Raw genomic sequence first — 15,582 nt, 5'->3', positions numbered from 1 at the left:
TCATTTTGTAGATAAAGCTGATAATAATCAGTCACATCACAGATAAATTGTGTTGGATGTTCTACAATATATTTTATGAAATAAATTATTAAAATGTAATAGTGTGTGAAAACAAGTTTGAAATTAACAAAATTTCTCATCTCATATTTAGATACACACAAATTTAGATATTCAGACCCTTTCAAAGTGCTTTAAGATATAAATGTGTCCATTTTATTCGTCATAGAAAAGTGCAGCACAGAAACAGGCCCTTTGACCCATCAAGTCCATGCTAAGCTATTTAAACTGTCTGCTCCCATCGACCCTAATCCTCTATACTCGAACCATCTCTGTAGCTCTCCAATCTTCTCTTAAAACATTGAAATTGAGCTTGCATGCAGCACTTGTGCTGGTACTTCTGATATTTAGCATTGCCTCGAAATACCATTAATATTTAGGTTTCTGGTAAAGACTTTCTCAGACTTGTATTGGAATTTAATTCTATCCAAGTTTCACATTTAAGCACATTCTCTATAAGCTCTCCATATTTGGGCAGCTAGGTCCTTATTTCAATTAAAATCTCAATTGAAAATCTCAACATGTCACAATATGCTTCAGGTTGCTGCTCCTAAATGATGAAGTAATAGTTTGTCCTGTTCAGCTGGATGTGCTGCAATCCAATAGCATCTTTTATTCATCCTTAACAGTTCCATAGATTCTGGTGCCAACTTTGATCTGGCTGACCATGACTAGCTTTTGGGTGGTTACAAAGGCACTAGTCCAAGATGAAAACAAACTTTGCTACAGAGTAATTTCAATCAGATCATTGATCATTAATTTAGAAAATACTATTCTCCCCCCCCCCAAAAAAAAGAACCAATTGTCCCACTATATCTTCACAAGAAAGCTCTTGAAAAAAATCAATGTATAGTTCAATTTGCTCTCAACTTTAATACAAAGTACTTACTGTGCTGGTTGATAAGCATCCTAAATGAGATACGGCTGGTGTAGAAACGATCCAGAAAGTATTGAACATTACTACTTATAAATGGGTCAAAGCCAAACTTCTCCTTATATTCAATAACCCCCTGAGCCATGGTTGGTACAACATCATTATGTCGATTTCGGATTTTAATCAGAGATTCTAGAAAACTAAGGTACAAAACACATTTGTCATACGAGAGCTAAAACATGATTAAATCAAAGAATGAAAAACATTTGAAAACAGCACGGGACAGAAGTACACTAATGTATGAAATTCCAAATTAAAATACCACAGGAACTACTCAAACTTTCAGGGAGTATTTGCTGGTAATTTTCCAACTATTGTCTTTCAGTCACACACCAATCATCAATCAAATTAAAATATAGTGGATATATTTTAAACTGCAGAAATGAGCACACCCAAGCCTGAAAAGTATACTTATGAAACAAATAATTCTTACTCATCTGACACTTGTGGATCTTCAGGTCCTTTGCTCTGAAATTCAAGTAGTTCTAAAAAGCTTTGCATGTACCTGCAAGGTGAAAAAATAAGTTAACCAAAGAACTTAATTTTTTTTGAAAAACTTAACCAAAACAAAAATCATTCAGAAATCATACTTTCTGGATAAATTAATTATCCAACAAATTAATAAACTGCATAGATTTAACTAACATCAAAAATAAATAACCATTTTACAATCTTCAACACTTTGTCTGCAAATTACTTTGGGACAAAAGAAGTTTTCAGTGAGGGCAAGTGAGAAAAGGGGAAGAATACTTAGTGCAGAAACTCAAAGTGGGGTACTAAGTAAAATAAGCAAACAGTGTGAGGCACAGTGTTACCAAAGTAAAGAGTGATGCGACAAGGCAAAAGTGGCCATGCTGTGACTTGATGACAAGGGCCAAAATACCATGCCAGTAACATGATTGGAGCAGGTAATCACTACTAATGGCCCAGTAACACATCTGACACCCTATGTCAAACAGGTTTCAGTGACAACCCATATAACATTCTGACCAAACCAATGCATGGACTGGATATGTGAATAAAAATGGAGGTTAAGGGATGAAGTTCCCATCAGTAGGGAGACAAAAGTGTATGTGACTGTTTGGGATAAAGATCAGGGAATGAAGACTGAATGGGGTGGGTAAGAGGGGTAAGGTACATGAAAAATTGTATAGCTGGGAACAGAAAGATGAGAGAACAGGGCTCAAAATATAAACATGAGAAATAGAAGGAAGAGAGCATTGTATGACCATAAGACATAGAAGCAGAATTAGGCCATTCGGCCCACTGAGTCTGCTCCGCCATTCAATCGTGGCTGATCCTTTTTACACCTCCTCAGCCCCATTGCCCGGCCTTTTCCACATAACCTTTGATGCCATGGCTAATCGAGAACTTATCAATCTCTGCCTTAAATATACCCAATGACCTGTCCTCCACAGCTGCCTGTGGTAACAAATTTCACAAATTCACCACCCTCTGGCTAAATTTCTCCACATCTCTGTTTTAAATGGATGCCCTCTATTCTCAGGCTGTGCCCTCTTGTTCCCTAGACTCGCCCACCATGGGAAACATCCTTTCCACACCCACTCTGTCAAGGCCTTTCAACATTCGCAAGGTTTCCATGAGGTCCCCAACTCATCCTTCTAAATTCCAGTGAGTGCAGGGCCAAGATCATCAAACATTATGGCTGGATACATTATTGCCTGGAATGGACGCTGCAACGCACAAGATCAAAAGAGGCTGTAGAGGGTTGTAGACTCAACTAGCTCCATCACAGATCCAAACCTCCCAATCATTGAGGGCATCTTCAAAAGGCACTGCCTCAAGGAGGTGGCATCCATCATTAAGGACCTTCACCATCCGGGACACATCCTCTTCTCATTACTGCCATCAAGGTGGTGGTACAGGAGCCTGAAGAACATACTCAGTGTTTTAGAAACACCTCATTTTCCTCTGCCAAGAACTCACGAACACCACCTCTCTATTCTCCTTTTGAACTCTTCATTTATTTTAATTTTTTTATTGTAATAGAGTAATTTTTGTCTTGCACTATACTACTGATCCTAAAGAACAAATTTCAAGCCACATGTCAGTGATGATAAACCTGATTCTGATGCTGAAATAAAATGCTATAAACAAAAGGAATTCTCGGTGAGACATGTTAGAACACAGATCAATACTGCACAGAAACAAGACAATCATGATAGCAGGTTAAATTAAGCCCAACTGCCTGCACATGCTTAATATCCATCCACTCTTGCATGTGTATGTGCCTATCTGGTGGATGCCTCTTAAATATCACTATCATTCCACCACCCACCTCCACCCCACAACTCTACTCCTGGCAACATGACCTAGGCCTCTACCACTCTCATTTAGAGAAGGTAATTTGTAGAGAGTTTGCAGACTGTTGCAAGAAATACAAGGAGGTGATTTTAACTTTCCACATTTTGATTGGGGCTCCCATACTTCAGTAAGGTTGGATAGGATAGAGTTTGTCAAATGTGTTCAGGAAAATTTCCTTAGTCCCAACTGGAACAACAGCAATACTAGATCTCTTATTAGGCGATGACACAGGGCAGGTGACAGAAGTATGAGTAGGGGAACTTCTTGTAGCTAGTGAACATAATGCCATTAGTTTCAATATAATTATGGAGGAGGGTACATCTGGTCCTTGCGTTTAAATTCTAAATTGGAGTTCGGCAAATTTTGATGGTATCAGAAAGGATTTGGTAAGTGTGGATTGGGATAGGTTGTTTTCAGGCAAAGGAATACTTGGTAAATGGGAGACTTTCAAAAGTGAATTCTGAGAGTACAAAGTTTACATGTCAGAATAAAAGGCAAGGATAACAAACTTATGAAACCTTAGTTTTTGAGATATATTGAAGTCCTGGTTAAGGAGGAGGAGGAGGTACATAGCAGGTATAGGTAGGAAGAACAAATGTAGTACTTGAGGAATCTAGAAATGAAAGAGAACACTTAAGGAGGAAATCAGGAGTGCTAAGAGAAGGCAAGAGGTTGTTCTAGCAGATAAGGTGGAAGAGAATCCCAAGGACTTCTACAGAAATGTTAAGAGCAAAAGGATTTTCAAGGGACTAAACTGGTCCTCTTGAAGATCAAAGTGGCCATCAGTACATGGAGTAGAAAGAGTAATTTTTGATCTGAAATGGATTTTTTGCATCTATAATTACCTGGGAGATGACACAGGCTATAGAAGTGAGCAAAACAGCAGTGAGGTCATGGACCATATACAGGTAACAGAGGAGGCAAATTAAGGTGGATAAATCCCCAGGGCCTGACACGATGTTCCCTCAAACCTTGTGGGTGGCTAGTGCAGAAATTGCAGAGTCCCTAGCAGAGATATTGAAAACATCCTTAGCAAATGGTGAGGTGCCAAGAGCACTGGAGGATAGCTAATGTTGTTCTGTTGTTTAAGGCTCTAGAATAAGCTAGGAAATTAGAGGCCAGTAGTGAGTACGTTATTGGAAGGTATTCTATGTGATGAGATATAACTGTATTTGGATAGACAGGGACTGATTAGGGAAAATCAACATGGCTTTGTGTGTGATGTCATGCCTAAACCAATACTACAGAGTTCTTCAAGGAAGTTACCAGGAAGGTCAATGAAGGCAAGGCAGTGGATGTTGTTTACATGGACTTTAGCAAGACCTTCACAAGGTCCTGCATAGGAGATTGGTCAAAAGGGTTCAGTCACTTAGCATTCAGATTGAGGTAATAAACTGGATTAGACATTAGTTTCTTGGGAGAAGCCAGGGAGTGGTAGTAGTTGGTTGCCTCTCTAACTGGAGGCCTGTGACAGGGCTCGGTGCTGGGTCTGTTGGGGCTTGTCATCTATACCAACAATCTGGATAATAATGTAGTACACTGGATCAGCAAATTTGTAGATGACACCAAGATTGGAGGGTAGTAGACGGTGAGGACGTCTATCAAAGCTTGAAGCAGGATCTGGACCAGTTGGAAAAATGGGCTGAAGAATGGCAGTTGGAATGCAGAGGTGTTACATTCTGGGAGAACAAACCAGGCAAGATCTACACGATGAGCGATAGAGCACCAATGAGTGCAGTAGAATGGAGGGATCTGGGAATGTAGATCCATAACTCCTTGAAAGTGGCATCACAATTAGATAGGATCATAAAGAGAGTCTTTGGCACATTAGCCTTTATAAATCAAAGTACTGAGTACAGGAGTTGAGATGTTATGTTGAAGTTATAAAAAACATTGGTGAGGCATAATTTGGAGTATTGTGCACAGTTTTGGTTACCTACTTACAGGAAAATATAAATAAGATTGAAAGAGTACAGAGAACATTTACAAGGATGTTGCTGGGACCTGAGGACCCGAGTTATTGGGAAAGGTTGAATCAGTTACGACTTTATTTCCTAGAGCATAGAAGAGTGACAGGAGATGTGACAGAGGTATACAAAATTATGAGGGGTATAGATAGGATAAATATAAGCAGACTTCTTCCCTACTGAGCTTGGGTGAGACTAGAACTTGAGGTCATGGATTAAGGATGAAAGGTGAACTGTTTAAGGCAGGTGTTCCCAATCTTTTTTATGCCATGAGCCCTTACCATTAATCGAGAAGTCCGTGGACCCCAGGTTGGGAACCCCTGATTTTAGGCAAACATGAAGGAGAACTTCTTCACTCAGAAGGCGGTGAGAATGCGGAACCAGCTGCCAGCAGAAGTGAATGGATTCGAGCTTGCTTTTAACATTTATGAGAAATTTGGATAGGTGCATGGATGGGAGTGGTATGGAGGGCTCCTGTCTGGGCATAGATCGATGGGGCTAGGAAGATTAATAGTTCAGCATGGACTGGATTGGCCGAAAGGCCTGTTTCTGCGCTGGTGTTCTATGACAAAAAAACCTTGATTTGCACATCTCCTTTAGGCTTTCCCCTTCTCATGTTACAACTACCTCTAGTAACTCCATTTTTCAATCCTGGAAAAAATGTCTGAAGATAGCTGTGATCAACAGAACATGAGCTTTGATCATCCACAAACTCAAGTCTAAATTCAAAGTCAGTACCAGAGGGATTACTACATGGAAAGTGCAAGCAAGGTATAAAAGCAGCTACTTGCAGGACACAGCATTAGTTGTTGGAAAGTGGGTCAAAGAACAGAAAATGAACCGTTAAGTAGATGCTTATACTAGAATGCTTGACACAGCAGACACCAGCGCTCATCATTAGATGTAACAAATCAGTAAGAAAGAAAGATCATAAAATATAGCACGAACAAACCCTTCAGCCCACAATTTTGTGTCACACCAATTAGTAATCAAAAGGCCAACTAATCTCTTCTGCCTGCACAATGTCCAAATCCTTCCATTTTCCTCACATTCATGTGCCTATCCAAACGTCCTTTGAAATTACCTTCACTCACCATAAATGCATGCCCTCTGATATTTGACGTTTCAACCCTGGAAAAATGATATTGTCTGCTTACTGTATCTATGCCTCTCATAATCTTATAAACCACTATCAGATCTTCCATCAGCCTCCACCGTTCCAGAGAAAAAAACCCAAATTGTCTAACTTCTTGTTGTAGCACATGCCCTCTAATCGAGACTGCAGACTAGTAATCTTTTGCACCCTCTCTAAAGTCTAAAATGGGGCCACCAGAAATATAAGCAGTACTTCTGATGTGACCTAGAGTTTTAAAAACTACAACATAACTTCCTGACTTTTAAATTCAAGGCTTCAACTAAAGTCAAGCATGCCATAATGTATTTAGTATTTTAGTAATACTTAAGTAATATTGTTTGATTAAGTATTCTTGGTTTGTTTGCAAAATTCTTTATGGGTTATATGCAAGTACGTGAATGGCATATGACATCACGCTACCACATCACGTGTGTGCACCTCACTAAAGGTAAAAAGCTAACTGGACCCATTTCCCAGCTCCAATTTCAATTAGTTTCTCGAGTTATAAAACATGATAATGGTGAGGAGGAAGTTTTAAAATAAACCCAAGACAACTACTTACCTGTTGAAGCACAGCACGTTTTTCTCTTCAGAAAGGGACAGAGAGGGTCAAGTTTAAAAAAGGCAGAAAATGGACGGAATTAACAAGCTACGAGTTCATAAACAGTGAAGAACCAGATGATAATAATAAATAACAAAAAGCATAAACAGCTGGCTACATTAGGAAGATAGACATATTCAATTGCACAACAGATAATGGATGATGTATACTGAACAGATTGGGCAGTAGTTTGAAACAAATGAAATAGTCAATGAAAAACAAGTATCAGTTTTGCTGACTGCATTGGTTGAAAATGCATACAGTTTGCTTAGATGTTTAACTGCTCCAACCAAACCAGCCAAAATGAGCTGTGCTGATATTGTTAACATAATGCTTTAAGTTTCATAAGCGGAATCAAAAGGAAGAGGAGTCAGCACAACATTGTGGGCCGAAGGACCTGTAATGTGCTGTAGATTTCTATGTTCTATGAGTCCATTTCAGCTTACATGGCTGATTTGAAGAGATTGTCCAAGGAAACATAAAGTTGTGGTGGTAGGGGATTTTAATTTTCCACATATTGATTGGGACTCCTATACTGTTAGGGGTCTAGATGGGTTAGAGTTTGTAAAATGTGTTCAGGAAAGTTTTCTAAATCAATATATAGAGGTACCAACTACAGGGGATGCGATATTAGATCTCCTATTAGGAAACGAGTTAGGACAAGTGACGGAAGTGTATGTAGGGGAGCACTTTGGTTCCAGTGATCATAACACCATTAGTTTCAACTTGATCATGGATAAAGATAGATCTGATCCTAGGGTTGAGGTTCTAAACTGGAAGAAGGCCAAATTTGAAGAAATGAGAAAGGATCTAAAAAGCGTGGATTGGGACAGGTTTATCTCTGGCAAGGATGTGATCGGTAAGTGGGAAGCCTTCAAAGGAGAAGTTTTGAGAGTGCAGAGCTTGTACATTCCTGTCAGGATTAAAGGCAAAGTGAATAGGAATAAGGAACCTTGGTTCTCAAGGGATATTGCAACTCTGATAAAGAAGAAGAGAGAGTTGTATGACATGTATAGGAAACTGGGAGTAAATAAGGTGCTTGAGGAGTATAAAAAGTGCAAAAAAATACTTAAGAAAGACATCAAGAGGGCTGAAAGAAGATATGAGGTTGCCTTGGCAGTCAAAGTGAAGGATAATCCAAAGAGCTTTTACAGGTATATTAAGAGTAAAAGGATGGTAAGGTATAAAATTGGTCCTCTTGAAGTTCAGAGTGGTCGGCTATGTGCGGAACCAAAAGAAATGGGGGAGATCTTAAATGGGTTTTTTGTGTCTGTATTTACTAAGGAAACTTGCATGAAGTCTATGAAATTAAGGAAAACAAGTAGAGAGATCATAGAAACTGTACAGATTGAAAAGGAGGAGGTGCTTGCTATCTTGAGGCAAATTAAAGTGGATAAATCCCCAAGACCTGACAGGGTATTCCCTCGGACCTTGAAGGAGATTAGTGTTGAAATTGCAGGGGCCCTGGCAGATATATTTAAAATGTTGGTGTCTATGGGTGAGGTGCTGGAGGATTGGAGAATGGCTCATGTTGTTCCGTTGTTTAAAAAAGGATCGAAAAGTAATCTGGGAAATTATAGACTGGTAAATTTGATGTCAGTGGTGGGTAAGTTATTGGAGGGAGTACTAAGAGACAGAATCTACAAGCATTTGGATAGACAGGGACTTATTAGAGAGAGTCAACATGGCTTTGTGCGTGGTAGGTCATGTTTGACCAATCTATTGGAGTTTTTCGAGGAGGTTACCAGGAAAGTGGATGAAGGGAACGCAGTGGATGTTGTCTACATGGACTACAGTAAGGCCCTTGACAAGGTCCCGCATGGGAGGTTAGTTAGGAAAATTCAGTCGCTAGGTATACATGGAGAGATGGTAAATTGGATTAGACATTGGCTCAATGCAAGAAGCCAAAGAGTGGTAGTAGAGGATTGCTTCTCAGATTGGAAGCCTGTGACTAGTGGTGTGCCACAGGGATCAGTGCTGGGTCCATTATTATTTGTCATCTATATCAATGATCTGGATGATAATGTGGTAAATTGGATCAGCAAATTTGCTGATGATACAAAGATTGGAGGTGTAGTGGACAGTGAGGAAGGTTTTCAAAGCTTGCAGAGGGACTTAGACCAGCTGGAAAAATGGACTGAAAAATGGCAGATGGAGTTTAATTCAGACAAGTGTGAGGTATTGCACTTTGAAAGGACAAACCAAGGTAGAACATACAGGGTAAATGGTAAGGCACTGAGGAGTGCAGTAGAACAGAGGGATCTGGGAATACAGATACAAAATTCCCTAAAAGTGGCGTCACAGTTAGATAGGGTCGTAAAGAGAGCTTTTGGTACATTGGCCTTTATTAATCAAAGTATTGAGTATAAGAGCTGGAATGTTATGATGAAGTTGTATAAGGCATTGGTGAGGCCAAAACTGGAGTATTGTGTTCAGTTTTGGTCACCAAATTACAGGAAGGATATTAATAAGGTTGAAAGAGTGCAGAGGTGGGTTACAAGGATGTTGCCGGGACTTGAGAAACTCAGTTACAGAGGAAGATTGAATAGGTTAGGATTTTATTCCCTGGAGCGTAGAAGAATGAGGGAAGGGGAGATTTGATAGACGTATATAAAATTATGATGGGTATAGATAGAGTGAATGCAAGCAGGCTTTTTCCACTGAGGCAAGGGGTGAAAAAAACCAGAGGACATGGGTTAAGGGTTAAGGGTGAAGGGGGAAAAGTTTACAGGGAACATGGGGGGGGGCTTCTTCACACAGAGTGTGGTGGGAGTGTGGAATGAGCTGCCAGATGAGGTGGTAAATGCGGGGTTTTTTTTAAACATTTAAGAATAAATTGGACAGATACATGGATGGGAGGTGTATGCAGGGATATGGTCCGTGTGCAGGTCAGTGGGACTAAGCAGAAAATGGTTCAGCACAGCCAAGAAGGGCCAAAAGGCCTGTTTCATGCTGTAGTTTTTCTATGGTTTCTATGGTCTGTCAGTTCAGTGGAGGGCCTAATGGTGCACTGAGAGATCATAGAGAGGTCAACTCACTACAGGAAGGATGTGGAAACCACAGAAAGGGTGCAGAGGAGATTTACAAGGATGTTGCCTGGATTGGGGAGCATGCCTTACAAGAATAGGTTGAGTGAACTCTGTCTTTTCTCCTTGGAGCGATGGAGGATGAGAGGTGACCTGATAGAGGTGTACAAGATGTTGAGAGGCATTGATTGTGTGGATAGTCAGAGGGTTTTTCCCAGGGCTGAAATGGCTAACAAGAGAGGGCACGTTTTTAAGGTGCTTGGAAGTAGGTACTGAGGAGATGTCAGGGGTAAGTGTTTTTTTTTTTTAAAAAACACAGAGAGTGGTGAGCGTATGGAATGGGCTGCCGGCGACATTGGTGAAGGCTGATACAATAGGGTCTTTTAAGAGACTCCTGGATAGGTACATGGAGCTTAGAAAAATAGAGGGTTATGGGTAACCCTAGGTAATTTCTAAAGTATGTACATGTTCGTCACAGCATTGTGGGCTGAAGGGCCTGTATTATGCTGTAGGTTTTCTATGTTTCTGTTTAGTTTGTGGAATATTACAAGAAAACAGCTTCTAATGGAAGTAAAATTCTCATTTAAAACAGCAGTTGAAATCAATGCATCAATAGAAACAGCAAACAGAGATGCAATTCAGTTGCAGTCAGGAATGAAAGTGAGAGTGAACAAAGTTGGAACGTCTATACAGAAACTGCCCTGGCCAAACAAATTGTGGTAGGGGCTCACATACACCAGACCAATGCAGATTTAAAGGCAAAACCTGCAGAAAATACAAAGAAGGACACATACAAAGAAATAAATGAAATGCACAGGGAAGAGAAAAGGCCAAGAAGCCAAGTTGCAGTTTCAAAAAGAGCATGCGCTTGATGAAAAATCTGATAATGGTGAGAGTAACATAGAACTGGGTAGCCTTGAAATTTACTATGTGAAATCTAACAACAGACAAGCAATATGGTTTACACCATATTAAATTGAAAAGCAAATTAATTAAAATGGAATTGAACACAGGTTCAGCTGTTTTAGTCATTCCATAAAATGATACTGAATGGCACTTCAAAGATACTGAACTGAACTGAAGCCAGCCGATATCCAACTAAGAACTCAAACTGGAGAAAAGATAACTCCTGTGGGAATGACATTCATATCAGTGAAATAAAACAACCAACAAGCCACATTGGGTATACATGTGTAAAATCAGGAGGGCCAGGATTGTGCGGCTGTGGTTGGCTGAGACAACTATAACTTGATATGAGATCCAGCCACAATTTTCATGCCAAACCCCTGCAACAGACTCAACTGAAAGCAAATTAAGAAAGGTACTGGGTGATGCCACAGCAGTGTTCAAGGATGAAATTGGAAACCTCAAACATATCAAGGGTAAAATAGTGTTAAATGAAAATTCTATAACCGAGTTTTTCAAAGCCCATCCATTTGTTCCTTATACCATTTGTGATAAAGTAGACAGTGAGCTAGATTGCATGGAAGCTGAAGGAATGCTTTCCAAGGTTGAATGGAGCCCATGGGCAATACCACCGGTCCCAGTAGCCAAGAAGGTGGTTCCTGTCAGGATCTATGGTGATTTTAAGGTCTTCACCAACTCAGTATTGAAGGTAGATCAATACTGCCTGCCCAGGATAGAGGATATCTTTACAAACCTTTCTGGAGAAGAACACTTCAACAAAGAGGACTTAGCTAAGGACTATCTGCAGAGGGAGATTGAGGAGGCCAAAGTGTGTTAAGAAAATTCAAGCAATGGTGGATGCCTCAAAGCCAAAGGACGTGTCACAGTTGCAGTCCTTTTTAGGATGTGTCAATTACTATATGGGTTCCTGCCAAATTTGGCAACTGTGCTCCACCCCTTGAACTCATTACTACAGATTGGGAAGAAATGGCAATGGACAAAGCAGTGTGAGGTGGCTTTCCAGAAGGCAAAGGAGATGGTGACATCAGACACTGTACGCACACATTACGATCCACATCATCCAGATAAGCTTGCCTGTGACGCCTTGCCTTATGGTATAGATGAAGTCATGTCACATGTTATGAGTGATGGAAATGAACGCTCCATAGCCTTTGCATCACGTTCCCTTACCGCTGCAGAGAAATATTACGCAGAGGCTGACAGAGAGGCCAAGTCTGCTTTAGGGTGTAAAACATTTCAACCAGTTTAAGAGTTTACCCTTGTTTCTGCTCATCAACCACTAGTGTCCATTTTCTTTTTATTAATTTTTTATTGCAACACCAACAAATTACACTCAATACAACCAGTTGCCAATTACATTTTGACTGTTTAACCCAGCCACACCCCAACCTTCATCACCATCCCCCCGCCACCCCTCTCTCCCCCATCCCTCTCCCCTCCACCAATCAACTGAAAGCATTCCTATTTTAACAAAAGATTTTTTAAGTTAGATGTCAAATTTGTCCACATTATGATTGTGTTTGGTCGTGCATCATTTACTCTTACTGATGAAAGTTCCAGGTAAGAGACGTCCAAAAAACTCCAGAGCCAGTGAGTATTTGAAATATCATGGGGAGGTTTCCAATGCTGGACTACAATCTTCTTAGCTGCAGTCAGGCCTGCCAGCCAGATTTTGCGTGTCTTTTCCGTAAGGGAAAGGTGGGAGTCATCATTTTGAAGATGTACAGCAGGGTCCATTGGTAATTGTACTCCTGTTAGTTCTGTAAGAGTACTGATAACCTTCCCCCACAAATCAAAAACCCCTGGACATTCCCATACAACATGTATAAATGAGCCAATGGCTCCATGGGGGCAAAATGAGCAATAAGGGTCAGGAACCAGTCCCATTTGATGTCTAATTCTCGGTGTTAAATATGCTCTATGACAAAATTTCAAGTGTATATACCGATGATTTGGGTTTTTCAAAGCACCAGCAGCATTATCCCAAATCGCATCCCAGTCTAAGTCTTGTCCCAATTCAGATACGTCCCTATCCCAAGCTTTCATTCCCGATGTGGGCATATAATTCTGGGTGTTTTAATTTATCATAGATATATGACACTATCTGTCCTGGAGCACTCTGTATCCAACTTAAAATGGGATGGTCCTTTAAATCTGACCCCCAGGGAACGCCGTAGACTTTACAAGCTGATCTTACTCGAAAATAGAAAAAAAGAGAATGTTTATCAATATTATATCGAGATATCAGTTCTTGAAAGCTAAGGATAGTGCTTGCCCCATTAATATCTTGAAGAGTAGTAATACCTTTATCCTCCCAAGTTCTGTTAGTGAATGGTTCCCCCCCAGATAGAAAACGATTATTGTTCCATAGTGGAGACGATTTATACCATACGCTTTTAAATTTTAGGAATTTTTCTGCTGCTCTAAACACTTGCAGCATATGGGTTAAAATTGGACCGTAATGCAAATCACATTTTTTGGTAGACATACCTATAAGGAGAAAGTCTTTCAACCTTATTGGTGCTATTAGCTCTTGTTCTATATTTTTCCAGGACGAAACTTTATCCTCCTCCATCCAATAGCTAAGACTTTTTAATACAAATGCCCAGTGATACAACTTAAAATTTGGACATGCCAATCCCCCATTCGACTTTTTGAATTGTAGAAATGACCATTTTATATTGGGTCGTTTGCCATTCCAAACATAGCATCGTAGTAAGGAGTCCAGTTTTTGCCAATATCCTGCTGGAGGTGCAAGTGGGATCATTGAGCTGATGAAATTAATGTGGGGTAAGATGTTCATTTTAATGACCGAAATTCAGGCCGGGACTGATGCTGGCAGTTGTCTCCATCTATTAATATCTTCCTCTATTTTTTTCAGAATTAAAGAGTAATTTGTTTTAGCCACAGATGATAGGGAAGTATTAACTTTAATACCCAAGTAGAGCACCTCATTTGTAACTTTAATCTGGGGAGGAAGAGACACCTTACTTTCATCCGTATTAATCAGCATCAATGTTGATTTTAACAAATTAACTTTGTATCCTGAAAGAAATCCAAATTGCTCCAGTGTTTTTAAAACATAGGGGAGAGTTTGTTGAACATTCGCCATATAAACTAGCGTGTCATCCGGGTAAAGTGATACTGAATGCGATGTTGTACCTATTGTAATAGGGGAGATCTGAGGACAGTTTCTAATTAAATGTGCAAGTGGTTCAATAGGTATATTAAAAATTAAAGGAGACAAAGGGTCCCCTTGTCGTGTGCCCCGTCCTATGTCAAATAACTCTGATAAACCTCCTCCCACACATACCCGGGCTGAAGGATTAGCATACAGTGTTCGAATCATATTGATAAATTTATCGCCGAACTTAATTTCTTTTAGAACTCTCCAAAGATATGGCCATTCAAGGCGATCAAACGCTTTTTCAGCATCTAGAAATAGCAGGCCACAGGCAGGTGGGATTTTATGTGTGGCACTCAGTACGTGTAAGAGCCGGCGAATATTATCAGATGCGAGACGCCCCTTGATAAAGCCTGTTTGATCTGGGCTAATTATTTTCCCAACTACTGTCTCAAGTCTACTGGCTAAGACTTTGGAAAATATCTTGAGGTCGGCATTTAACAAGGAGATTGGACGGTAATTGGCACACTCCAAGGGGTCCTTACCGGGCTTAGGTATAACTGTGATCAGGGCTGTGTTTAGATCTCTATGGAAAGCGCCATTTCCAAAAGCATAATTTAATGTTTCTAACCGTACTGATCCAAGAATATCCCAAAGTGCTAGGTAAAGTTCCACAGGTATGCCATCTATGCCTGGCGTACAGCCCTTATTTGTAGCTTTGACTGCTTTGAGTAGCTCATCCAGTGTAATAGGAGAGTCTAGAGTTTTGGTGTCCTCTAACGACAACACAGGGAGGTCTAATCCACTGAAAAAATCCGTGAAGTCATTCTCAGAAGGAATTGAGCCACTTGTATACAATTCTTTAAAGTAATTTTTGAATGTCTTGTTTATTTCCTCTGTTGAAGATACTTCTCCATGTTTAGCACATCTAATCGCTGGAATAGACCTTTTAGTTTCCTGTTGTTTGAGCATTAGAGCTAAAAGCTGGCTCGGCCTGCTGCCTTCTGCGTAATACTTATGTTTGGTTATATGGATCATATATTCTGCCCCGCTTCTTAATAAATCATTTAACTCTGCTTGTTTTGTTTTGAGCTCGTTTTCTTTTGTTATGGTGTATCTCCTTTTGAGATCATTCTCCAAAACCTTACATTCTTCTTCTAAGATGGAAATCTTTTGAAGCCGGCTTTTATGTAGGTAAGAACTGAACCATATAGCGTTATTTTGTAAGAAACCCTTGATGGAGGCCCAAATCACTGTCACATCTGAGACACTATTTTTATTTACATATATAAATTCTGCCAGTTTTGTTTTCAGTTGTGATAGAAATTCGTCATTTTTTAGAAGGGTGGAGTTAAACCTCCACCTAGTAGCCTTATTTTTAATTTTGCCATAAAAGTAGATATGACTGGGTTGTGATCAGATAGATGTCTGGGCAAAAATTCTATTGAGTGTACTAAAGGCAGCAGACCGGAGGATATAAGAATGT

The 15,582-nt window shown here is 40.0% G+C and overlaps 1 protein-coding gene across 2 annotated transcripts in view; it reads right to left on the bottom strand.

Annotated features, from left to right (window-relative positions):
• pdk3a (pyruvate dehydrogenase kinase, isozyme 3a) overlaps positions 1 to 15,582 on the bottom strand; it is a 108,011-nt gene that overhangs the window by 61,035 nt on the left and 31,394 nt on the right. For both annotated transcript variants that reach the window (XM_072260532.1, XM_072260531.1), the window contains exons 3-4: positions 1,425 to 1,496; positions 947 to 1,131 (exon numbers count right to left, since the gene is read on the bottom strand). In XM_072260532.1, coding sequence (XP_072116633.1) covers positions 947 to 1,131; positions 1,425 to 1,496 — 257 coding nt within the window. The remainder of the gene's footprint in view (positions 1 to 946; positions 1,132 to 1,424; positions 1,497 to 15,582) is intronic.

Source organism: Mobula birostris, chromosome 6 (assembly GCF_030028105.1).
Source record: "Mobula birostris isolate sMobBir1 chromosome 6, sMobBir1.hap1, whole genome shotgun sequence".
NCBI classification, from domain to species: Eukaryota; Metazoa; Chordata; class Chondrichthyes; order Myliobatiformes; family Myliobatidae; genus Mobula; species Mobula birostris.
Note: the sequence above shows the minus strand (reverse complement) of the source record. Positions and strands in the feature narration are given on the sequence as shown.